Consider the following 25,219-nt stretch of genomic DNA (forward strand, 5'->3'; position numbering starts at 1 on the left):
GAACTAAACCATCTCCAACTGTGCAACTCTATCTGCTGAGGCTTTGAAAACAACTGGTAGCTTAAAGGACCAGTGTGAAGAATTTAGCGGCATCTAGTGGTGAGGTTGCAGATTGCAACCAGTTGAATACCTCTCCCCTCACCGTCACCTTTCAAGCATGTAGGAGAACCGATGGTGGTCATGAAAAACGCGAAAAGCCCTCTCTAGAGTGTTTGGTTTGTCCGTTCTGGGCTACTGTAGAAACATGGCGGTGCAGCATGGCGGGCTCCGTGGAAGGGGACCCACTTCCTCTGTAGATATAAAGGGCTCATTCTAAAATAACAAAAACACAATGATTCTTATTTTCAGGTGATTATAACATAATATAAACATACTTATGAGTAGTATATTCCATTTCTGCAAGGTCTGTTCCCCTAGATGCCGCTAAATTCTTCCCACCGCACCTTTAAGTTGGACCTTTTGTTGTGAATTTATTAAACTATTGCTAATAATCGATATTTGGCATTGATTAACATCTTAACTTGATGTTCTAGTGACGTCACCACGTTCCCACATTACATCTCATCATCATCAGAGAGTAAAAATGTCATCATAAATTATAGGAATGATAGTCAAATTACAAGAGAGAGAGAGAGAGAATTAAAAGAGCCAAGGAGCCAGAAATATGACTAATCTGCGAAATCAAAGTGCAAGTCGTGCTGACATCCATGCCAACGTAGATGAAAGTGATGAGTCAAAAATTAACAGAGTATGTGTGTGTTAGACTGGTAGTGTGCTCTGTGTTTGTATGTTGAATGGATGTTTGTTTGAGTGTGAGAATAGGACTGCGCCCATGGGTTTCCCCCACAGATAAATGCTCTTTGTCGGTTGTTGGTGGCAGATTCCTATCAGTGAGCCATCAGCATGCACCCAGCCTGTCTGTCTGTGGCCAGTGATCGGCCCGATGAGTTATGGTGCCCTGTCCTGTTCTGTAATCCCCTAGAGCCTGTCTGTCTGCAGCCGCCTCCCTTATACACACACGCGCAGACCAACAGAGACACAAGCTCTCTTATGCCCAGAGCTCAGAAACAAAACACTTGTTTTCTTTCTCTGTCTCTCTGTCTCGTATGCACACAGTCATCGCCCATTGACAGACTATACAAACAAGTACATTTTATTAAAAATGTGGAAAATGGGTGTATGTATGAGTGCTGTTCTGCAGTACCATAAATATCAACTGAATTTCTTGATCTTTGCCTCATGAGCAAATGTTCAGTTAATTAGAGGAGAATTTTACACATAAGTGGTTAGTACGTGTCCCGTCCTCAGTGGCTCTGGAGGAGCTTTGTCAAGACGGAGAAAATAAGCCGGATGATGTCATGGTAGAGTATGTTACAAATTGACCATTCACCAGGCAGGTATGGTCTAACAAATAGATGATATTGGCTATTGGCAGTATGGGAAATGTAGGATCCAATGTTTTCTGAGCTCGACCAATAGCAAGGACAAAAAGTCAAGGATATCTCAGCCATCTTCTTTTAATTTTCCTCTTGTGAGTCTCCCAACTTTATAGCAGCAATAAAAAAAAAAAATCATTTGAGTGACCGTTTAAAGGACCACACCAGTGGTTTTGCATGTATCGGCTAATTTAATATAAATCACTTACAAATTATCAGGCATCTATTGGTTTCCATTAAATTCTTTGTGGCATGATGATAAATTAGTAGGCCCCCTGAAACATTCTTGACCTGTGTAATCCATCTCAGTGGATATGAAGTCTGCATTAACTTTTGTCAAAGTTGCATTATTGTTGCAAGGTTATGCAATGCAGACTTTTAATTCAGCATTACCCCAGACAATGATAATGGAAACCAGTAGCTTCCTGAAACTGTAGGTATCTCTGTCTAGGTTCAAAAACAGTGGGCAAAAATAGTAAGTAAGTATAAAGTTAAGGTCTCAAAATTTTCTGGACTGGACTGAATACTGAATACTTTACATTCCCATTGTTATTGAGGAATCACTGGTCCTCATATGTTATTTGAGGAGAACATATTTGGATGTCAGATCACTCATACCTACACACTTGGATTCACAGACAGGCTGGATGGTCCCCAGATCTGAATACTGGTCATTGTCAAAGAAAAACAGTGCTTGATTTCTGTCGCCATTTTAATGTGTGTGTGTGTGTGGGGAAAGGGGGGGGGGGGGGGGTAGGATGTCTCTTCCTCTCTTGCTTTTACACACTCTGCTGTCTGAGTCTGAGCGAGCGTCTGCAGGGGGGATTATCACCCAGACTGGCAACTCAGAGCTTTTTCTCCTCTCCTCTCCTCTCCTCTCCTCTCCTCTCCTCTCCTCTCCTCTCCTCTCGCTTCTCTACTCTACTCTCCTTTCATCTCCTCTCTGCTACACTACTCTACACTACCCACCTTGTGATGTCTACATGTATGTGTATAAGGTCCTCGTTAGTATCGCACACTTACCAGTAAAATATCCTGGGAAAGGTCATTAGAGGATTAATTGAACATATTAGCGCTAGCTTTTTAATATGATTATAGTAATTGTTTCCAAATTATTCTAAGCCTGTGGAGTGTTCTCATATGTTGTATGTATTTTGTTTTTTTAGCAGGGATTTGGATTGGGTTTGGGTAAAAGCTCTTTGAGCATACAGTATATTTTGATTTGTGTGGGATTATCAGAAGAGTGTGTTTATTTATTGTCTGTACAGCATGTCTCCCCATGTGCATTTTTGGATAATCATCACGAGTCCGGCATACTTTGTGTGTGTGTGTGTGTGTGTGTGTGTGTGTGTGTGTGTCTATGTCTGCATACTTGGCCAAGCCACTGGCCCGAAGCCCTAATGTCATATTTCATTCACTGTTATGCAAGTAAATAAGTAAGAAGCATATTTTGTCTGTCTCGGTTCGCCCGGTATCTCCGTCTACACTGAAGCATATGTTCTCAGCTATAACTATGAGGAATGATTTCCCACCTCAGCTCCCTTACAGTATCTAGTGTCTCCACAGGCCTACTGAGGTGGTCACATGATCAAATGGATGTTGCAGGTGACACAGGTGAAACAGAAAAGCAGATGTTTAACCTATCCTGCAGAAATTAGTCATTAAAGCTCATCTTCTTTTGCAGAAAACTTGCATCATGCACTGTTTTTCAGCCTGTTTTAATGGATTTTAATAGACGTTTGCTATGTGTAAATATTGTTAAGAGACTTGTTGACATTTGTTTAAAAAAAAGGTGGAAAGATCAACTCTTAATGTTGTCGTGGATACAGGCTCATACGGCAAAGTTTTAAAGTAGGAATTTGTGGGTGCAGTTGCGTCGCATGTCTCACAATACGATGCCTTCACTGCCACCGAGTCCCGAAGCCCAAATTCTGCGTGCCAGCTTCTATGTCCGTGTGTGACCTTCTCTTTTCCTCACTTTCCCCTTCCCTTTCCTCCTCTTCATGTCCTCCTCCTCTTTTTCCACTGGGCGGCCGGCCAGGGCCCGAGCAGCCTAAGCAGTGTAGCATTATTGGGTTTATGTGGTCGGCAGGCAGACAGGCAGAGGGAGCTGAGCCAGATGGATAACAAACAGCACCCACTAAGGTAAAATAGAGCTCTGCGAATGTGAGTGCGAGAGTACAGGAAATGTGGCTGCCAGACCGGGTACTCTGACACTGTCGGGCCAGTCACTCTGGTGCCAGTGATGAGATGAACAGGGCTCCGTCACAACTTGGCCCTCTCTCTCTCTCTCTCTCTCTCTCTGTCTTTCTCTCTCTCTTTCTCTCTCTCTCCCCAGATTTAGTTTTCTCTCACACTCTCTCACACTCATTCCTCTCTCTGTGCAGTAGAGGGAAGAAAGACTATCGTGTGTGTGGAGAGAGAGACAGAAATTAGGGGAGAATGACCAGTACAAATGATGTCATTTGTTGCTCGGGGGTTTTCTTTCTGTTGTGGATGCAGCTTGTTGATGTCCTCTTGTTGAAATATAAACTCCTCTCTGGAATTGCACACACAGTTGTAAACACAAATGCTGGGAGTAGCTCTTTACTAGCCATTAGTGAATTTAAGGGCAGACCAACATATAAACCATAGATGTTACTAACAATTTAAAACAGTCACAAGCTGTTGAAAAGAAACTCTTCACAAGGGAAAGTATATGAAATGGTTTAAAACTTTTACTGTTTAATGTAATAGGAGGTCCTTGCACATAATGTTTTGAACCAGCATCTCCTTTTTCGCTTGTCTGACATCTTTTATGGGTCAGCAACCAAGTAAACAGATGAAATGATTGTGTCATAGTCGAATGGATCAGGATGACTTAGTGACATTATTCTTCAACAAGGAGAGAGAATGTCCTGCTCTTCTATCCTTCGCCACTAGATGGCAACAGATCTACTTGGCTTCTCCTCAATTTCAGTAGCTTGATCAGTGTGGACCTACAACCCACCCGCCGCGCTGCCTCTCACTGGTGCTTCGGTTCATGCATTCTGTGCAGCTAGACGTGCAGGAGCCAGAGAATGTCATCTGTGTACCTTGTTGCTCATGCTTCTCGTGCTTCACATGACGCCTGAAAGCACCAGCACTTCAGCGGCTTCGTAGGAAATTCGGCTCTCCCTCTCTCATCCCCCCCAACAAGAAAAACGAACACGGCTCCAGTTGGCCAGTAGTTCTAGTTTCTCTTTGTTCTCTGGCGCCGTCTATGTTGTTTCAAATTTCAGGTGCTGCAAACCACTGTGCGTGACTCCATTGTGCCCATTTTGGCCTTGATTACATCAGTCTGGCTGCACATACTCATTTTTTCCCCCTATGAAGCGTAAATCAGTTATGAGAATGACTCTAGTGCTTTCTATAAAAAGGTTGACATACACAACCTGACTGCTCTTCATTACTGGATCCTACACAGATTACCCATCTGTTGTACTGAAAATGAGAGCTGCAGTTCTCAGGCCTGTCTTAAATCTACTCACTGTAATGTGAGACAATTGACATGAAATATTTCTTCTAGTTGAAAAGAAAATTAATAACAAATAAGTAACAGAAATAATTCAACAGAAATAAAAATCATATATAGTAATGCTGCACTTGTGTGTTTACCTGTGTGTCTGTTGTGTCTTCAGGTGGTCTGTGGAGTGTCTTCACATTAGGCGGAGCTGGCAGCAAAGCAGGGATGGACCAGGAACACAACCCCTTACCTTTGTCCAATCAGAGCCTTTTGTTACTTCTGGTCTTAGCCAATCTGACAGACGGGCCTGATTGGCCCAACCCATACCGCCAGGCTATCACTTGTTTCAGAAACACACAAGGTAATATATGCACAGTTGACATATTATTTATTTTAATCTGTTGTACATTTTTTTTATTGCATATTGTAGTTGCTGCTGAGAATATGTCGTTTATATGTACGAACTGCGCCAGAATACGATCCACTAATTCTGATTATAATTGCTTCTGCCCATGTAGACACATCGTCGCTGCCTGTGGAACAACCTCACACTTTCCAAATCAATTTCAACAGTCTGTACACAGCGCTGTGTGAGCAGCAGCGCTCAGATCAGGCCACACTACTGCTCTACACGCTGCTTCATCAGAACGCCAACATGAGGACGTACATGCTCTCCAGAACCGACATGGACAATCTGGTGGGTAGGAACGAAGCAACAAAGACGCTTTGATTTTGTTGTTCATTTACAGAGCGTGGTGCACAAATGCATGTACATTTATTCCTTTCTGAATCTGGCATTTTAGGGTTTTTTTTTTTTATCAAAGCAAAAGCAAACAACACTATTAAAATGAATAAGAGTGTGATTAGGTAATTCTCAACAAAACATTTTATAGAGTTCCTTCTTTCCTTCCTTCCTTCCTTCCTTCCTTCCTTCCATTGAGATCATAATCTCCTTCAAGAGAGACCTGTGTACAATAATAGACACATACAGCTTAACTTGGACATCGGTTAAGAAAAGCAATTACTAGTGGAATTGCAAATACTCAAGTATAGTCTTTTAAAATCTTACGGAAATGGGTTTGGCCGTAACATTGTTTCATGTAGGACCAGTGCTATGGCTCAGTAAACAGTGAAGATGTATGCAGTGGCAGCTGGTGCTGTTCTACTCATGTGGGACAGTGCCAGTTATTGTTTATAGCAGAGTGAATGTACTGGGGCATTTACTGAATGGATTTCAAGCTTTTAGCTCAGCATGTCAGATGGTACACGTTCACAAATTAGACTTTTTCACACAGCGTAGCACAAAATAATGTGGTCTTATGGCGAATTATCCAAATAATGTGATTGTACTGTGCATTGTGATTATCATTTTTCAGGGGTTTCTGACATGTGTTGACATATTAATGTGTGGAAGTTAGAGTTAAATGGTATCTGTCAAGCCTTTGTGCCATGGTTAGAGAGTTGAGAAAACAACATCTGAACCGCTAACAACAGAAAAATGCTATAAATTCAAGACTATAGCCAAACATGTGCAGGTTTTGAAACTGTAGGTCAATTAAATCCCTGTCAGTATGACCTTTCTGTGTATTCTCTATTTTTTCCCCCATATAGCATCTACAATAAAATACCATCATTAGCAGATCTAGATTGAGCTCATCATGTAGGGGGGGGGGTACTAATGAGTACTGCTACTTCTCTACTGAACAATAAAGCACCACCGCACAAGAGCGTAATGAGCTAACACTGCAACTGTGTGTGTTCGTCACTCGCTATGCTAGCCACTCACTGCTGTCACTCTGACAGTGTGATTCTGAGAGTAAAATCTTTTGCACACTTTCACCATCTGTTCCGCGTGCTGCGTCTGATTGTCACATCCGTCTCCACCTTTTAGTTTAGCAGTCACGGTTCAGAGCTCTCAAAAAAGTGTGAAAAGATATCTGAAGTGCAGTTTTTCCTGTTTTTTTTTTTGTCTGTTTGACTTGGTACTCTGTTAGCTCCACAGGTGGAAACAGGACTGTACTGTATGCAGTCATACTAATTATATGATTTTAATGGCTTTTGTCCCTCTGAATGCATTTTCGAGTGTGTATTCAGCTCTTCATTTTTTCATCTATTGCTTCTGCAGTTTGCCCCCTCATGCCGCCTCCAAGGCCTTGCCCACATATAGCCAGAAAATCCATAGATTCGGACTCCCCTATAGTCAAGCACCAAAATTAGGAATGGAGGAATGTAACTGTTGAATTTGCAGGGCTGTGGCAAATACATGACTCATTTTTTATCTTCAGACAAATGCCCATGCACACAAAGTCAGAAGTCTTGTAACACGGATCTAATAAATGTTATCGCACATGCTCAGCCCTTCCTCTTCCTCTCTCACTGTTCCTCTCAGGTGTTGCCCATCCTCGAGATCCTTTACCACGTGGAAGACAGAAATTCTCATCATGTCTACATGGCCCTCATCATTCTCCTCATCCTTACAGAAGACGACGCCTTCAATCGCTCCATTCATGAGGTGGTGGGTAGACACCGAGTTTAATACACACCGTTCACGTCGGCACTGCAACCCTCAATTATCTGCAATTGCTGGGATTATAGTAAATTATTCCTCATTCGTGTCCCGTTTCTCTCTTTCTCATTCCCTCAGGTATTGAAGAACATCTCATGGTACACAGAGAGGTCGTTGACAGAGATATCACTTGGCAGTTTGCTCATCCTGGTGGTCATCCGCACCATCCAGTTCAATATGACCCGGACAAGGGTAAGCTGCACATACATGCAGACACTCACACACTTTGTGCATTTGCAAACATGATGTGTATACAAAAATCCATCCGCTATAGGCACATTTATATGTCTAAATAGTAATTTATCACATAAATAAGTAACATCCACATACAGCATTTGTCATGGTAGAACTGTAAAGATGAAAATGAGTGACTTGAAGTTTAACAAGATCATCATTGTGTGTGTGTGTATGTGTGTGTTTGTGTGTGTTTATGTGTGCATCCACCCTCTCTAGGATAAGTACCTCCACACCAACTGTCTGGCCGCACTCGCAAACATGTCAGCACAGTTTCGGTGTCTCCACCAGTATGCTGCCCAGCGCATCATCAGGTGAGGACATACTGCAGGTGTACAATTTGAAAATCCACACAGAACAGAACAGAGGATGATAGAAAATGTTAGATGGTATCTATTTTCTTCCATCTATCCATCCATTTTCTATACGACCTATCCCAGCTCTTGTCTTATTATGCATATGAATGTATTCTTTGGCAGAATATTAATAGCGGCTTAAAACAACACATAACCAAGTCTGTTTTTATTGAGTATGTTTTGACATTTGATTTTTATCTTTAATGGTTTAAATTAGAATCTCTGTCTTGACCTTCATAGTTTTTTCATAGTCTTTATATCCACCAACCAGGGATGGGTGATATGGATACAATTCTCAGTATATGTAATTTTATATCACAATATCAATGCACATCATTATATAATAAATTGAGAAACTGTTCCTGGATGAAATAACCAGACAGAAATGTTTTTTTTGATAATTCAGTGAATAAAATGGATGATAAATCAAAATAGGTCATCACAATTATGAAACAAAATGTGTACAAAAATCTAATTTTGTCACTAAAAAAAGTCCTGCTAATTGATTTGCAACATTTGCTACCATGGTCTAATATATTTAAAGATGTTAAATGCTAAAATCTCTAATGGTAGACCACTTTATATCATCCTACAGTCAATATTAACACATCACTCAACCCTACCAACTCTAAACTGTGCTGAAGTGCTTCCTTTTTGGCAGACTATGTAAAATAAGATTGCTTAAATTAGAGCTGTTGCCCACGAAGGTGATGCGCTGTCTGACATTTTTCGCTGAAATCTATTTCAATTTTTTAAATTGCTGCTTCTTCAGGACTTGACCTTCTTCACTAGATTTTTAAAAAAATGCATGGGAGGCAAACAAAGAAGCCAAAAGAGAGAGACACAAAATAGCCCAAACACAAGAGTGGAAATTCTAATTCACACAAAAACAAACTCATTAATGTTAATGATTCATGTTGAATCAGCACAAAATATTTATTGTTGTAGTAACTTGACAGTGGCTGCAGCAGAAGAGACTAAGGCATTAAATATTGAAAGAGTGGTGTGCTTGTGTAGAGAAGAACATTATGTAACGTGAGGGAATTGAGGGAAAGGGTTTGGCCCATGAGGAGACGGAAGACTTGCGAGGCGAAGGTCCAAACCACACACACAAACAGACACACACACACAAGCATAAAGTCATTCATGTCTGTTTGTTAACTTCAGGCACACAGGAAGGAATGTTTCCTTCCCTGAAGACGTGCACACATTCACGCACACACAAGGATTCCTCTTATCTCGCTGCCTGTGTCTTTCTCTATATCTGTGAGTCTCTGGTGCTTTGAGTCAGAAAGGAACACTGTCTGTGAATGTGTACTTGTCTGTCTTGTCGTAATGTTGAGCAACTGACTCCATGTCTGATGATAATGATGATGATTATGATGGCCTGGGTTGGGCTAAACTAACTAACTAACTGGCTGGCTGGCTGGCTGGCAGGCAAGATAAAGGGAATTTCCTGCCAGGAATTTCCAAATTTCAACCAGGAAGCCTTGAACTCTGCTCCTTAATTGACTCCGAGAGAGAGTGGCGGCTGGTGCTGTTTATTTACACACAGTAGTGGGTAATATTCCGCCCGCCACCACCCCATATCTTTTTCTATTGTTTTGTATTTATCCTCTGTCTCCATCAATATTTCCTCTGTCTCTTGCCCATCCACAGTTTCCTCTCGGCTCGTGTCTTTTCATTCACTGATTACTTTGATGTCTGCGGATTCAACAGACACAGCCTAGTTTTCAGTAGTCCACAGTCAACTGATTGAACTTTAGGTACATTTCCATCCATTGTAAAAAAAAAAAAAAAAAAAAAGTGGAAAAATTGGTGTATCACCAAAGGGAATATGTGATAAAGCCTGAAATAGTTTTTTTTCAAATATAGCTCGATGTTGCAGTACCTGAGCAGCGTAGCTCCATCAGAAAGCCATCATTGCATATCACCCTTTAAAGTCCCCCTCCACTCAAAAATATGTTTAGCTTATTGTTACTTCATTTGGAAGTTTGACCCTCACTGTGCAGAATTTGTTTTCAAGTTCATCTGCAAAAGGACCAAAGTTTCTCTGGGCTCACCTTAAATCTGAGTTTAAGATGTGTACATAAAAGATCCTTTTGTGACATCACAATTACTGCCTCAGCATAAGTGAGGGGAACGGACAGAACAGCTAGTTACACTGCGTTATTGTGGGCGAGGGTCCCCGTGGGAGCTTGCTCGGTGGTCTCTCATTTGAAATAGAAAAAAACCGACTAAATAGTACAACAGGTCCTATTAAGCAGTCTGTAGGTAACAAGTAGATCTCTTCATAGCTGTTCAAATAGCTCTATTTGGCCATTTAGCTAAAGATAAAGAATGCTGATAGATTTTGTGTATGTATGTGTGTTTTCCAGTGCCGACAGGTGAACAGGTGCAGCTCTAAAGGGCTTAGCTGAAGTCTGTTCTTGCTTTTCCCAAGTCTTTTGCTGTCATTGAATCTAGTTTATTCTGCATTTTTTTTCCATTGGAGAACACAAAAAAATATGAGAGCCCAGCAAGACCATTGAAAGGTTTTATTAAAAACAGAAGGTCACTCACTTCATGTGCTTCTGTAGTTAATATGATGACTAATGAAAGAAATACTACCAATATATTAAATTAGATTTAACGTTTTTTTAATCACACTACTAATTATTGTGTGTTCTTTGCACTGGAGGTACTCAAAGCTGAACGTAGAAAATCTTGTGAAAATGTGTCTTCTGTCAAGTCTCTTGCATGACCACACATGTTGAATGAATCAGTTTACTGTGACATGAACACTGTGTCATTAATGGTGTGTGTTTGTGTGTGTGTGCACTGACTAACACTATTGCTACAATCCAAGGTTGCCCAAGCAGACTCTATGACTCTTGATGTATGTCTGTGCAATCATGTAATCTCCTCACATACAGCATCTCTACAGACACAAACAACATACAGTAAGGTTAAAGCAAGTCTATGAGCCACTGGGTCAAATGGAAGGCTGTCACCTACTACTGGAAATACTGGAAATTCTCACAAAGTAATTAAGGCTGTGTGACCTGTCGGGCAAATATAAGCCAGATCACAGGAGTTGTGATTGTAAATTAAGTGTAATTTTTATTTTTACACATAAATTTCATGATTATTTTGTTGTTGCAAGACTCATTATTACTCGTTATTTTAAAGGCCTCATTTACAGAGCAAAACAAGCCCGTTTTCTAATAGTAATCTGTTTTTAAATAAAGGCCTCTCTCTTTACTTGAGGTAAGTAAAGGCCACTATTTGAGTATTTAAGGGACATAAATTACAGGTCAACATGTGCAATATGACGACTGCGTATTTTAGTGTATCATTCATCTGTCATTACTACTCTCACTCCTTTCCTCTCTCTTTGTATCTCTCCTGCAGTTTATTTGCTTTGCTTTCCAAAAAGCACAACAAGGTTTTGGAGCAGGCAACACAGAGTCTGAGAGGCAGACAGGGAGATAACACAGCCTTGCCCGACTATGTGAGTAACACACACACACACACACACACACACAGTTTGCATTTGGTTTATTGGTGGTTGCCAAATTATTTGTACTTTGATAAGGTACAGTAGTAGACATGCATAATTTGAAAGTTTATTATGTGTGACGATTTAGTGTGAGGTTAAAGTCCCTAGGGATAAACAGGCAGACCAGTTTTGAGGAAAAGTAATAAGAAGAGCCCAAAGTGGTTGAATTTTGACCTTTGTATTGTCAGGTTTAGCATTTTAAATTTTTGATCTTGAGACTGCAACAAAAAATGTAACCATCAATGAATTGATTTGTTTTTCATTTAATGATACATTATTTGTTACAGTAGCCCAAAATATAACCTTAATGAAACGGTTCAACTCTTTGGAAATGTGGTTATTTTCCCTCTTGAAAGTTAGATGAGAAGATTGCTATCACTTTCATGTCTGTCCATTAAATATGATTGCCATAGCCAGCAGCTGCTTAGTTTAGCATAAAGACTGGAAACAGGGGGAAACAGCTAGCCAGGGGCTTATGTGCAGGACTGTTTCTTGGCCAGGCGCAATGACTTCCCAGCCAAGAAGTATTCCTGCACATAACGCCCAGTAAGACCACAAATTGTAATTTTTACACATCAATTTATGTACAGATTAAACAAATGAGTTATAACATGCTAATAGCTGAGCTTTAGAGGCGCCGGTAGCAGGATTTTGTTTCCTTCTGACAGTGCCAGGCTAGTTGTTTCCTCCTGTTTCTAGTCTTTGTGCTAAACTAAGCCAACCAACTGCTGGCTGTAGCTTCATATAGCATACAGACATGAGGGTGGTATCAATCTTCTCATTTAAATGTCGGCAAGAAAGCCAATAAGTGTATTTCCCAAAATTCAGATTCAGACAACTTTATTGATCCCAAGAAGGGCAGTTCATCCGCAGCTTACCCAGTCCACACACACAACTCCAAAACTCACAGGCAAGGTAGTTATATGTCAGAGGCAACAGATCAACATGCATGGGTCAATACAAGGAAACAATGAGCAGTAGTAAATAAATGAAATGTTTTGTTATAATTCATATAAATAATCAAGTTTAAAGGAATGAAACAGTCATTTAAAATGACTACTGTCGGCGTTTAGTAGCCTGATAGCGGAAGGAATGAAAGACTTACAGTAGCGGTTTGTTCTCCTAAGGGGCACATTATAACGCCAGCCTAAAGGCATTACAGTGAATTCACTGGACAGAACATGGTCAGATTGGCTGATAATTCCTTTTGCTTTCTGGGCCACCTGTTTCTCCCAGAGGGAGCACAAGTCTCTTTGCTGGGCTCCAATTATCTTGGAACAGGCTTTCACAATACGATTTGGGCTATTCTTGTCCTTCACAGACAACCCATTAAACCAGCAAATAAATGAGAAAGTTGGAAGACTTTCTATGAATGATTGATAAAAATTTACATAAAATAGTATCACAGACATGAAAAGAGTTTAGCTTCAGCATCAAGTGAGTTCTTTGTTGTCCAAACTTGACAACTGACTGTGTTTACTTTAGTTGAGTTATATGTGTTGACAATTTGAACATCCTCGCCATGTATAATGCTAGCTTTTGGTTTGTCACTATTCTGCATGAAATCAATGGTTAATTCCTTAGTTTTTGATACATTAAGGTTGACAAAGTTAACATCACACCATTTAACAAAGGCAGGTAGGGCACAACCAGGATCTGGCTCCGAGCCCTGGAGAAGAGACAATAGGGCAGTGTCGTCAGAGAATTTCACAAGATAGTTGTCCTCTTGAGAAGTCCTGCAGCTGTCTGTATACATAATAAAAAAGCATGGTGGGTGGAGGGGGGGGCAGGATACAACCCTTGGGATGAGCCTGTATTTGAGACCTTGGTGTTGGACATATGTCCATTCACCAAAACCTGCTGGATTCTGTCCGTTAGAAAATCTAAAACTAGCATCAAAAGCTGATCAGGTAATGTAAAATAAGAAGCAAGTCGCTCAATCAAAATGAGGCTGCTTGTTGTTAAAAGTCAAAGAGAAATCAGTGAATAAAAGTCTCACATGAGATTAGGGTTTCTTGAGGTGCTATTACACACTCTTGAGAATGAAGGGTGTTGCATCCACCACACCTTTACCAGCTTGATAAGCAAACTTTAAGGGGTCTGATTTGCAATCAATGAGGAAATAATCCAGATTATTTACATTTTATAGTGATTTTGAAAAGCAAATACAAGCTGACCAGCCATTTATTTCTACCCCACTGCCATCAGTATTAAAGTAAAATTGTTTGACTCATACATAAAATGTCAGTCTTTAAAGAGTCACTTAACTTCTCACCTTGCTGCAGTGATGTAAAAGTGTACTCCACGGTGTGAGTACATCGTGACATCACTGCTCATTTCTGACTACACCTGACTTTACCCAACAGTTATGATGACAGTCATGGTGACTGTCATCAGTCATCATGACTGTGACAAAGAATATTTTATTATGGCTTGAAAAGCAAGCAAGTCATCACAGAAATTCAATTCTGAACCATAACCAGCAAATGTTTTGTAATTTTATTTAATAAGTCACTTAAATTAATTATTGATTATCTAAATTATAATTTTAAATCATTATTAATATAATAATAATGTATAATGTGCTACCACACATGCTTTGGTCTGCTTTGTAGCATCTTCTCTATCATGGATTTTGAAACATTTTTTGATGCCTCCCTTTTTTTCTACTGTAAAAGAGGCAACTCCGTATTTGGCTTATGGCAGCAGTAATATCAGCCAGTTTAGGATGCGGGGCACTGTTTGATGCTTTTTTTGACGTTTTCAGCCCCTGGAAAGTATAAAATCTAAAGGTTTGTTGCTGCAGGCCCACTGTCAAGTGACAGACTTCAGCTCTGTCTGCTCCAATCCTTTGTCTTCTTCTCATTATTTTTGCAGCCCACATCCCCCATGTTTAATTTGCATTGAAAGCATTTCCACTTGTAGGATAATATTTGATGAAAGTATTGAACATTTATGAAATTGAATATTAAAATCAGTCACACTGGTACCAAAGTAATATTGAAATTTCTCTGAAAGATCAGTGTTAATCTGAAATTGAAATCTTAATAGCACCACAGCAGTAGCTAAGTGGTGGAGCTTGAAGCAATAAATTAATCATAATGTTGTCCCAATGCAATAAACTATCTATGGATCCCAATAGTCACACCTGACCGATGAGTGCATGTTGTTGACTATGTATAATTGTATTTGTGTTCAGGCACCTTTGCCTTCAGGTTTGTCTGTCTAGGTCTCAGTCTGGCTGTCTCATTAGATTTGCATGGTTCTGGATAAGTGTGTGTGAACATATTTGTGTGTGCGTGTGCGTGTCTGTGCATTTGGGGGTTGAAGATGTAGGCTATTAGTAGGTCCCCACAGATGCCCTTAGGTGTTGGGGAAACATGAGTATATTTGAGTGCTCCTTCAACCATGTAGCGACTGTCTGATGAAGCCCCTTACAAACAGACATCCATAGACACACGTAAACACACACACACACACACACATAAAAACATGTAAAATGCAATTATCCAGCTTTGTTTTGATGCATCCTTCCTTCAGGGCTTATTTTAATGTTCTATTTTATTTACACACACGTGCATAATCGCACACAATATATGACTGAAAACAGAAAAGAAAAACATAAGAGAAATTACATTGCCATCATTAAAGATATCAGTCCAGCCACATGTTCTCATAGGAGAGTGTGTTCAGAGCGAATATAATAGTTACGACAACAATAATAAGACAAAAACATGCAGTGGAAGGTCAAAGTGTGAGGCCTGCTACGCAACAACACTCCTACTTTTGAAGAGTCAGTGTGTTGCTCAAGGGCGCAAGGCAGAATTCTAGTATTATTATTTCATGGGAATTTCACAATGAGGGTCTTTTTTCCAAGAATAGTGTCAGACATCTAGTCTGGGTCATAGAGTTTTACGACAGAACTGGTCAACTTTTCTGATACCGCCGTTATCCTTGAGCTTAGACTATACTAACTCAGTGTGACATTGGTTCCCATGTCTACAAGGGTTCCTGTGTCTGCTATCCGCATCTAGAAGTCAATGTTTAGCTTTATTTACATCTCTAAATGAAAAGGAACATATTGTGTTGTTTACCCCCTGAGCATTTGCCCACATACACCCACCAAGAGATATACATTCAGCTTAATTGTGTCTTGGACAGTAGTTAGGTTTTATGTGCACCCACACAAAAGAGCATAATCAGTTTTTCTCATGTCTTTGGTAGTAAACATGGTGATTTTCAGTGTTTGATAAGGCCTGTTGTGTTGTGCCGTTCAAAGGGAAAGGGACCTTCCAGTCTGGCTTTATGTCTGACTGTTTTCATACAGTGTGCAACCTTGTCATGTGTTTGCAAGTCTATGTGAAATCTTCCCTAAGTTTTTTTTTTTTTAATTCATTAGCCACTCTAGCAGCATTATGCATGGCACCCCTTTGGTCCCGACTGGAATATTTCAACAACTATTGGATGGATTGCCATGTACACACATTCATGTGTACCTCAGTATAAATAGTGTTAACTTTGGCAGGGTTCAAAATTAACTTTTTGCTAATTTTGAGCCCTGCTTTGGTGATTTTGTTCATGACGCAATTCCTGCAAACTATTGGCATTCCCATCAGCCTCAGGAAGTTAGTGCTAATTAGTGTTGGCATGCTAACACGCTAAATTAAGATGGTGAACATGGTAAACATAATATGCGCTAAACATGTTAGCATTGTTATTGTGAGCATGTTATTATGCTAAACTTGTCATTTAGCTCAAAGCATCACTGTCCCTATTAGTACAACCCCATAAAGCTGCTAGCATGGTTGTAGAGTCTTAGTCTTGTTTGTATTTATTTGAAATTAAGTGTGGCATAGATATAATATAAAAAAACACTTAACTGCCAATACTTTGTGAATGTGGTTCTGACATTGTTTTATTTCTATCTGCATATCTGGAGCAATATTCGTGTTTTAGAATAAGTTGTATTCACGCAGTTTACAGCAAGAGGGAAATATCCAATTATGCTGGGTAAACCATCGTTATTTGGTCATTTAGTCGAACTGTATTGGCATAAAGTTTTGTAATTTGAGGTTTAGTATGTTTTTTTTCTCTGTGTCATGTCAGATATTAGCAAGCTAACGTTAGCTTGTCTTTTGGTTCACTCAGCTAAGCTAGCTCCTCTGATCAGATTACTTCATAAAAGTCTAAAAGATGTGATTTAAACAACAGCACTGCGCCATTATACAGCAGTGAGTTTGACTAAGGACCGTTTATTTTTGTCCTGTGTGATTTCTAAATGTGTGTGTGTGACAATTAGGGCTTGAACTGTCTTTGAACATAGCGTAAATGTTAATCAAATATATAGCTCATTTGTTCCTATCAGAAGAGGAATGAGACTGTAGATGAAAAATAAACGGCTAGTTAAATGTTTAATGCAGCAGCAAATGTGAGAAGAAAGTAACACAATACATGAGTTAACGGTTACAAATGTTATCGGTAAGATAAACATTAGCTGACCAGCCATTTCATTCTACCCTCTGCCATCAGTGTGAATCTTAAACTGACATTTACATAAATCCTCATGCATAGCATTTCTTATCTGGACAGTTATAATGACCTGGCACACTGACTAAGGTCCGTCATTTGAGATTGAGGTTTGAGAGATGCGACATCCAAAAGAAGGATTGCTGTCTCATCGTGCCGACTCCTTTGTCTCCTTGATCTCTGGCTCTCCTTTCCTCTTTCAGTAGTGGTAGATGTGGCAGAGCAGTTGAAAACTTGCTCTGGTGTTACTCGCCTTAATTTTGGGGAAGTGAGGAAGTTTTGGGATGTATAGGGAGAGACGAAGAGGAGCAAAAGGTGAGGAGAAAAGGAGAACAATAGAGAGGAGAAACAGGCAGGAGGAGAGCAGAGCAGAGTAGAGGAGGAGGGTATGGTAAGTGTGTTTTTGTGACGGGCATCTGGAAACAATGTAATTTGGCTGAGTCTGGCTCTGGAGAGAGAACTAATATTTGTTTAATGTGGGATTGTCCTGCACATGTAATTGCTCTCTTTACAAGGCAGAGACTGAGAGAAGGGTATGAAAAAAACGTCGTCAAATGCTCCAAGCTTTAGAACCGGGCGCATTCTGCTTATGTGTTAATGTCTCTCTCTTTCTCTCTGTCTCCTCTGTTTCCCCTCCCTCTCTTCCTCTTGATGTCTGCCTCTTGGTCTCCGTCTCTCTCTCTCTCATATATATACACACACAGTACACTCCCCCCCCCCCCCTCCCCTCCCCATCCCTGAATGTGTTTGTGCTGCTGTGTCTGGTTAGTGTCAGGGAAGAAAGAGTGAAGGGTTAGGGCCCCTTGAGCCCTCAGGGGACAGCCAAATGCTCCCAGTCCAAGCAGGACAGCTCTCAGGGGGCCCCACGGTTGCTCTGTGCAGCCTCTGCACCTCTGATTGCATTTTTTTTTTCTTCCCTTTGAGATATATGCAGTGACATGCACTATGTGCCTGTACACACAAACAAACATAAAAAGAAGGAAGTATATGCTGGATTGCATTGAATTGCATTGTGTGTCAATGTTTATGCTCCCAGCCAGTGGTAATGTTACTTCTCTCTCTTAGTCTGTTTACTGTTGCACATTTCTGGGAAGAGACTGAAAGCGCGCACACACACACACACACACACACACAGCCAGAAGCATGTTGGACCACCCTGTCTATGTGTTTATGTGCACTGGTTGAGTCACAATCTGTGATCTCTTTTTAATAGCCAGAGTAGAGACATGCATTAGCTTTGTAGCACCATTCCTCTTGTTTAGGGGAAACGCAGAGCCAGAGGATATATCAACTGATAATAAACATTATGCCTTCTGTTTATCGTCAGGCCTTCCAGGAATTTGCCACTTTCTTATGAGGCAACAAAAATGTTTTGCAAAATCCAAAGTTTTCCATTAATGCTGCAATAGCTCATAGACGACTAGAAATTGTGTTTTTTAAAGCTGGTTACGGTCCAGTCTATGAGGTAAACTGCATTAGCTGAGCAGGTTTTGGAGTTCATCATCAATCTGGTGTCATTAATTCTTGTCCTGAAAATGATTGTTTAGTTAAGTTTAAAGTGGCGTTCATCAGCCTTATTTTTTCCCTACCCGCATTCCTCAAAGACCCGCCATACTCTGCCTCTGATTGGCTAGTACTTCTTAACTTCATCGGTTAGGTTGGTTAGATTTAGGCATGAGGGGTGAGATGTTGCGGGTAAATATATCAGGGTCAGAGCCAATCAGAGGCAGAGCAGGGGTGGGTCTTCGCAGCCGTTCATCAGATTAGATTTTACTTCACAGCCGTTTTTTCATTGCCTTGGGTATGTTTTACAATTTCTGCTTTGAGTCCATATATGTTAATATGTTCCCACACCAGTGGTGTAAAAGTAAAAACTCACACCTAAGTAAAAGCACAGATATTTTGTTTGAGAAATGTATTAAAATATCTCAAATGTCTCTCAGTCTATCTCAAGTGCTCTTCGCTCCCAGTCTCCTTCGCCAATACTTCTATCTCCTCTCCTGATCTTTCTCCCCTCTGCATATTTTATATGAAATTACTTAAATATGTCTGTGTTCAGTGTAGCCCCCTCTTGGCTCCATTGCAAGTGGAAAGCTCATGTATTTTCAACGTAAGTCCCAGTGTCAGACATTATAAGAAATGGCAACTTCATACGCTGACGTTCCTCCATGTCTATTTCATCTAATTCCACGGTGCCGATGGAGACTCCAGGACAACATCATGTGCAAGGACAGAGATCAGTGTCTCCTTTCATACATGGTTTACCTGAAAGTTGGAATTGATTGCTTGAAGTGTGAATGTTATATTATCCTGTCACATTTCTTGCAGTCTTTTGATGTGGAGCCAATCCTCCCGCCAGACTGATGTACATTATCATACCCCTTTCCCTGAAATCAGAGGTTACAGTGCACACACAGAGCTTCCTGTCATTTCATGTGAAAATACCTGGAAGGGAGAAATAGATATAGAAATGAGGAAGGTAAATTGCACCTATACATTTCGCCTGTTACATTTTCATACCATTTAATAATAATGTGTTTGCCTACAGTTGGAAGATTTTGACTTGTGGCCTAAAGTCTAACAGTACATGAGGACTATTAACATATATTAGGAACTTATGAATTACTTGTTTGGTGACATAGTATCAACACATCAGACTCAAAGATATTAAACAAATAATTCTTTATACAAAACAACTGCACCAAAAACTCAAATGCAGCTTCACCTAAACAAGTACAGCTGTACTGCTATACTTTTTCACAGTGTAGCTTTGAGCTAAATGCTGCCATCAGCATGCTAACAGGCTCACAATGACAATGCTAACATGCTGATGTTTAGCAGCATAAGCATAAACATAAAGTATAGCTTGATCGGAATGTCATTAGTTTTGCAAGTATTCAGTCATAAACCAAATATTGACCTGATTGACAATTTATCCTGACAGGGAAATTAATGTTCGCACCAAATTTCATGGCAATCAATCCAATATTTGTTGAGAAATTTCAAAATACAAATGTCAATCTCATGGTGACGGCTGGAGGAAAGGTCATTGGATTTCCAGAGTCAGTGGGGTTCATCCTCTGGGCACCATGAATGTCTGTACAAAATGTCATTGCAATCCATCAAACAGTCGTCCTGATATTTCAGTCTGGAGCAACCAACAGACCAGCACTGCCATCCCTCTAGCCATTGCATGGCTAATAAGAACTGAAGTGAGCTTGCTTCCATCAAATATACCTTGCTGTTTCTGAGGTGTTTTGTTCGTAACGAGCCCCAAGAAGATGGGGTTTAAAAATACCAAGGTTGTTCACCTCCTGTAATGAACCAAACTCACAAGTCTTAGGTGGTCTCCATAAAAGTTAACACTGAATAAAATGATCTAAGATAAGGTTGAGCTTCACAAATTATAAGTAACCTCTAAGACTTTGACGCTCTTATGTGGTTCATTATGTCATCCACTCAGTCTCAACATACAGTAAGTCTGTTCCCTTGTGTTCCACTCATTAAGGCTGTATCCTGCTGAGAGCGGAGAGCTGACTTACTCCCTCACTCCCCCACCCTTTTCTTTTCGTTTTTTTTTTTAGTCTCTCATCCTACGAATTTTTTTCTCACCTGCCTAGACGATGCTGGGCCTAGCTGTTAGTTTACTTGTTAGCCTGTCTTCCTATATATCTGTCGCCCTCTCATCTTCTATCCTCTGTCTCTCTCTGACTCTTTCTGTATTTATTCACCGGCAGTAGGAGTGGCACCCCTGCAGACAGCAGGTGCTACGGGGTCCTAATGATTGTCTGCTTCCAAATGGTAATTAGGGCAGCCCCGCTGTGCCCTGGTCTTTTCCTGATCGGGCACAGCACAACAGAGCACAGCTCGCAGCAGATCAATTAGCACTGCCCACCTATCTGTCAGAGTGCTGTTGCGGCCGTTGGCGTCATCTTTTTTTATCATTATCACAGGCGTCATCGCCAACATCACTGCTGTTTCGCCCCCCCCCCAGACCCCTGCTGTTAGTGCTAGCCATGTCTTGGAGAGGTGGTGTGCTTATTTAAACTGATAATAAGGTGTCTGTCTGCAAATATGCTGGACTTCCCCTCCACACAGACAGTGATGTAGCACTTGTCTAGCACAATCTTTCCGATCCTAGACGCAGACAGTGTTGATGGTGCTGTTGTTCTGGGGGGGGGGGGCAAACACTGTCTTTTGCTTCATTCTGTGTGTGCAACAAAGGATGTTTTGTGCTTGCATGAGGCTATGGGGTAATAAGAGGCTGACCTGGGCACAATGCTCTACAAAATGGTGTGATTATGACATGGCCGTGGTACCATAATGCAGGTCAGACAATGACCTATTTAAAAAACTCCCAAAAGACAGAGCAGGCTGCTGCTGCTCAGCCAGTCTGACCCTCTCTGTCTGCCCACATAGTGTGTTTTTTTTTTTTTTTTTTATTCTTCTCTTCATGCTTTCCATCTTCTGTCTTTTTATTCCAACCATCACTCTTTTTAAATTAGTGGTTTCCTTTGGTTCTTACAAGAAATTACTTCTCAATATTTTCTGTCTCTCTCTGGGTTTTTTTTCTCACATGATGACATGGCATCAGGGATGAAAATGCAAATATTCCTTGTCTTTCTGTTGAATGATTTGTATTCTGGGAGGGTAAAAAAAAAAAAAAAAGATTTTAGGCGTGGCTTTTGACTCTTTCTGTTTTTCCCTCCAGGTATCTCTCAGTGTTTATCTCCATGCCCTTGTCTTTGTCAGTACTCTTTCTTAATATGTCTGGTTTGTCTGCCCTGCAACAGCCTGCAGTGAGCAGCGGGGCCAGCCAGGGAATCACTAAGCTATTGGTTTAATGATGCCAGCTCCTACTTTACAGGGATTTACATGTCTGTGTCTCTAAACACCCTGTCCACACACACAAACACTTGCATAAAAAAAAAAAAAAAAATATGCATGGGTATGATAGGACGGCAACACACATAGACACACACACCCTGTCCTTCCCAGGCACAGATTGCATCTGCAAACTCTATAATTTTCCTTGTCAGACAGATAGCAAAGGTCAAACATACCTGCAGACATAACACATTTGTGCCCAGCATGTTGAAGAATTAGCAGCAGAATCAGACAGATGGAAAAGCTTACAAACACACACACACACACACACACAGGCGTATACGCATACCCGCAGTCTTCGTGTAAGGTTTGTGTAAATGGTGATACAAGTAAAATGGGGCAGGATCATTGAGACTAATGATATAGCTCATGTCTGAGGCCTGTGTTTTCCTGGGTGGAGAGAAATAGCGGCATGAGCGGTTGTGACTAAATGACAATGCAGGAGGCTGGAAAATAGCACATGACTGGAGGAGACGGAGCAGAAGAGAGGAGGGGAGGAAAGGGAAGGGAAAGAAGGGGGGAGAGAGAGAGAGAAATAAACGAAAGGCATTAATGGTTTCATGCAGTCATACAAACACATGTCAGGTGTTTTCTGGCTGTCTAGAGGATAGGTTTTTTTTTTGGGAGGGGGGGGGGGGGGGAAACAAGTGCAAGAGAACAGAGTGGGAAGTGGAAGAGGTGGGGCCAAGATATTTAAATCCTGTCTGGGTTTCAAGTAGACCATGGACCTCTTAATCTCATCCACTTGACAAACATACACACAGGGCCAGGCAGATGTCTAGCTAGCCTATTTTCATGTGACCTGAATTCCCCAGTGTGGCATTTTTTTCCTGCCAGGCTAATCTCATTAAGCTGGGTGCAGAGCTAGAGAACAAACACACTAGGCATCCCTCACTCCCTACTCTCCCTTCCTCTCTTCCTTTTTGTCTCCTCTTCATCGTGTTCACTTTCTCCACCAACACCCCACCCCTCCACCCCCCCCCTCCACTCTCTTCCTCTACGCTTTCATTTTTGCTCCCGTCTTCCTCCCTCTGCCTCCTCTTCCTCCTACTCGGTCGTCTCCCATATCTGTCTCCGCTTTTCTGTCTAATTATGGCCTGCCAAAGCAGAACAGAGTAGAGCAGGTCTAGCTAGGCAGTGGAGTCGAGCACAGAGAACCACCTCTGCTTCCAGACGCACAATCAATCCTCATTATAGCCGGCTCTCCTGCATTCCACTTGCCTCTTCGCGTCTGCCTGTTAAAGCTCCACGCCACCACACACCTCCGTCCGCCCGCCTGTGGAAATTATTGCATCTGTGTGGCAAGCCTGATTCATGGTCCACGCACAACAGAACACAGTTATTTACAATCATTGTAATCCCCCTATGCCTACTGTCAGGTGGTAACTATGTGTGTTTGTGTGCACGACATTGTGCGTATGCTTATGTGTGGATATGGCAAAAGGGAAAAGAGAAAAAAAAAAAAAAAAAAGAAAGGGCCACACAGCAAGAAAAGTTATTTATAAGATAAGGACTTGTTTCCGAAGCAGAGAGCTGAAGATGGAATATAAAATGCTACCACATGCAGTTCTGTTACAGATGGTTAGCCCAGATTTGAGGTGGAATCTCGGCTTCCAATCAGCTTGCCGTTGCAGTCTCGCCAGGCTGCTGTTTTGAATCTGGTCTTAGCTGGTATTAACAAATTCTTGGTCAAAACAGGTCATCATCAGAACAATGATGTTTGTCATGAAAATGAATCCTTAAGGTTAAGTCTGGCCATGGAGAATATAAAGGCCCATATTCTTTCCCAATGATAGATCTTGTTTGTCCATGGTAACATGTGTTCTTTATTTTCACTTTCTAAGATTTGAAATATGTCTCATATTTATAGGACACAAGCTTTTTTTTTATGGGAGGGCTTCAATGGTTTATACATTTCTGCATTAAACTGGCTTCATCTGCACCTTATTCTAATTTATAGTATTTAACTGGAATTGTAATACTTCCAGTGAAACACACTTGAAATGAAATGAGGCACGATGTAATCCCGGAGGAAATGGCTGATGAGTACTGTCTAAGGCGAGGCTTCCTGTAAAGCAAGGATGGTGTTTAAAGTTGTGGGAACTACTGACTGAGTCAATTGAGCTTAAACTTCTAGCATAGGCTAGCTACCATACTTGGTTTAGTAAATGTGTTTTGTGTTTTTCAATAGTGCACTATTAAAGGCTGCAAATCAATCAGTGCGCTCCAGTCTTTTCTTATCTAATCTGGGCTGGCATCTGTTCCTTCTAATGAGAGTGCTAGGTGTATTAGGACTACTAAAATCATTTTCTTTATTGATTAATCTGCCGATTATTTTCTACTCAATTAATTGTTTGATCCATAAAATGTCATGAAATAATAAAAAAAAAATTGCCATCACAATTTTCTAAAGCCAAAGTTGACATGTTCAAACTGTTTGTTTTATCCAACCAACAGTCCAAAACTAATTTTTAAATATCATACAAGACTAAGAAAATGGGGTTTAGAAGCTGGAACCAGTGAATGTTTGGCATAATTGCTCAGAATGTGACTTAAATTACTATCAAAACAGTATAGTAGCTCTATAATGTGCACAGAAATATTTTATCCCACTTCATCATGAACTTCCTACTGAGTGTCCATAGTAAATTCACATCATTTGGTGGCTTTCTATGGCTCCACCTGGCCAACAGCTCGCACACACGATGGACTCACAATGACAGAGTAGAAAGTGTTTTAGGAAAAAATATGAAAGTGACACACGCAAGTTATTTTAGATGTCTGCCTTGTTTTTCTTTTAAGGCTTTTTCTTTGTAATTGTGAGGCTAAAGGCTGATTTGAAGTTTTTGCATTGTGTTTAGCTTGTTTTTTGTGTATTTATTCACAAGCATGCACCGTAGGGTTTGTCAGTAGGTCTAATGGTCAGACAGGCCCGGTGGTCATTCTACCAATGGACTTATTTCATTAGTACTCGATAGCATTAAGTTAAGCAGCTTTGAATGTTCTTGACTCCTGCATTCTTTCAGTCTGCGTCTTTTGTCTCAGTTGCGTCTTAGCCGTTGACCGGTACATCTTGGCTCTGTTGTGCAACACAGATATACTGTTTATAGATTACACAAACATCAGGGCAAATGAGCTTCCAAGTGGATATTAGTACTCTTTTACCAATACATTTATTATTCTAAATTT

General features: G+C 40.7%; 1 protein-coding gene across 1 annotated transcript in view; it reads left to right on the forward strand.

Moving 5' to 3' along the window:
* Positions 1-25,219, forward strand: part of dym (dymeclin) — a 51,301-nt gene that overhangs the window by 10,962 nt on the left and 15,120 nt on the right. Inside the window, exons 9-14 of the mRNA XM_044333731.1 lie at positions 5,096-5,281; positions 5,439-5,617; positions 7,310-7,435; positions 7,565-7,678; positions 7,940-8,034; positions 11,470-11,569. Of these exons, the coding sequence (XP_044189666.1) occupies positions 5,096-5,281; positions 5,439-5,617; positions 7,310-7,435; positions 7,565-7,678; positions 7,940-8,034; positions 11,470-11,569 (800 nt within the window). The remainder of the gene's footprint in view (positions 1-5,095; positions 5,282-5,438; positions 5,618-7,309; positions 7,436-7,564; positions 7,679-7,939; positions 8,035-11,469; positions 11,570-25,219) is intronic.

This window comes from Thunnus albacares, chromosome 18 (assembly GCF_914725855.1).
Source record: "Thunnus albacares chromosome 18, fThuAlb1.1, whole genome shotgun sequence".
Lineage (NCBI taxonomy): Eukaryota > Metazoa > Chordata > Actinopteri > Scombriformes > Scombridae > Thunnus > Thunnus albacares.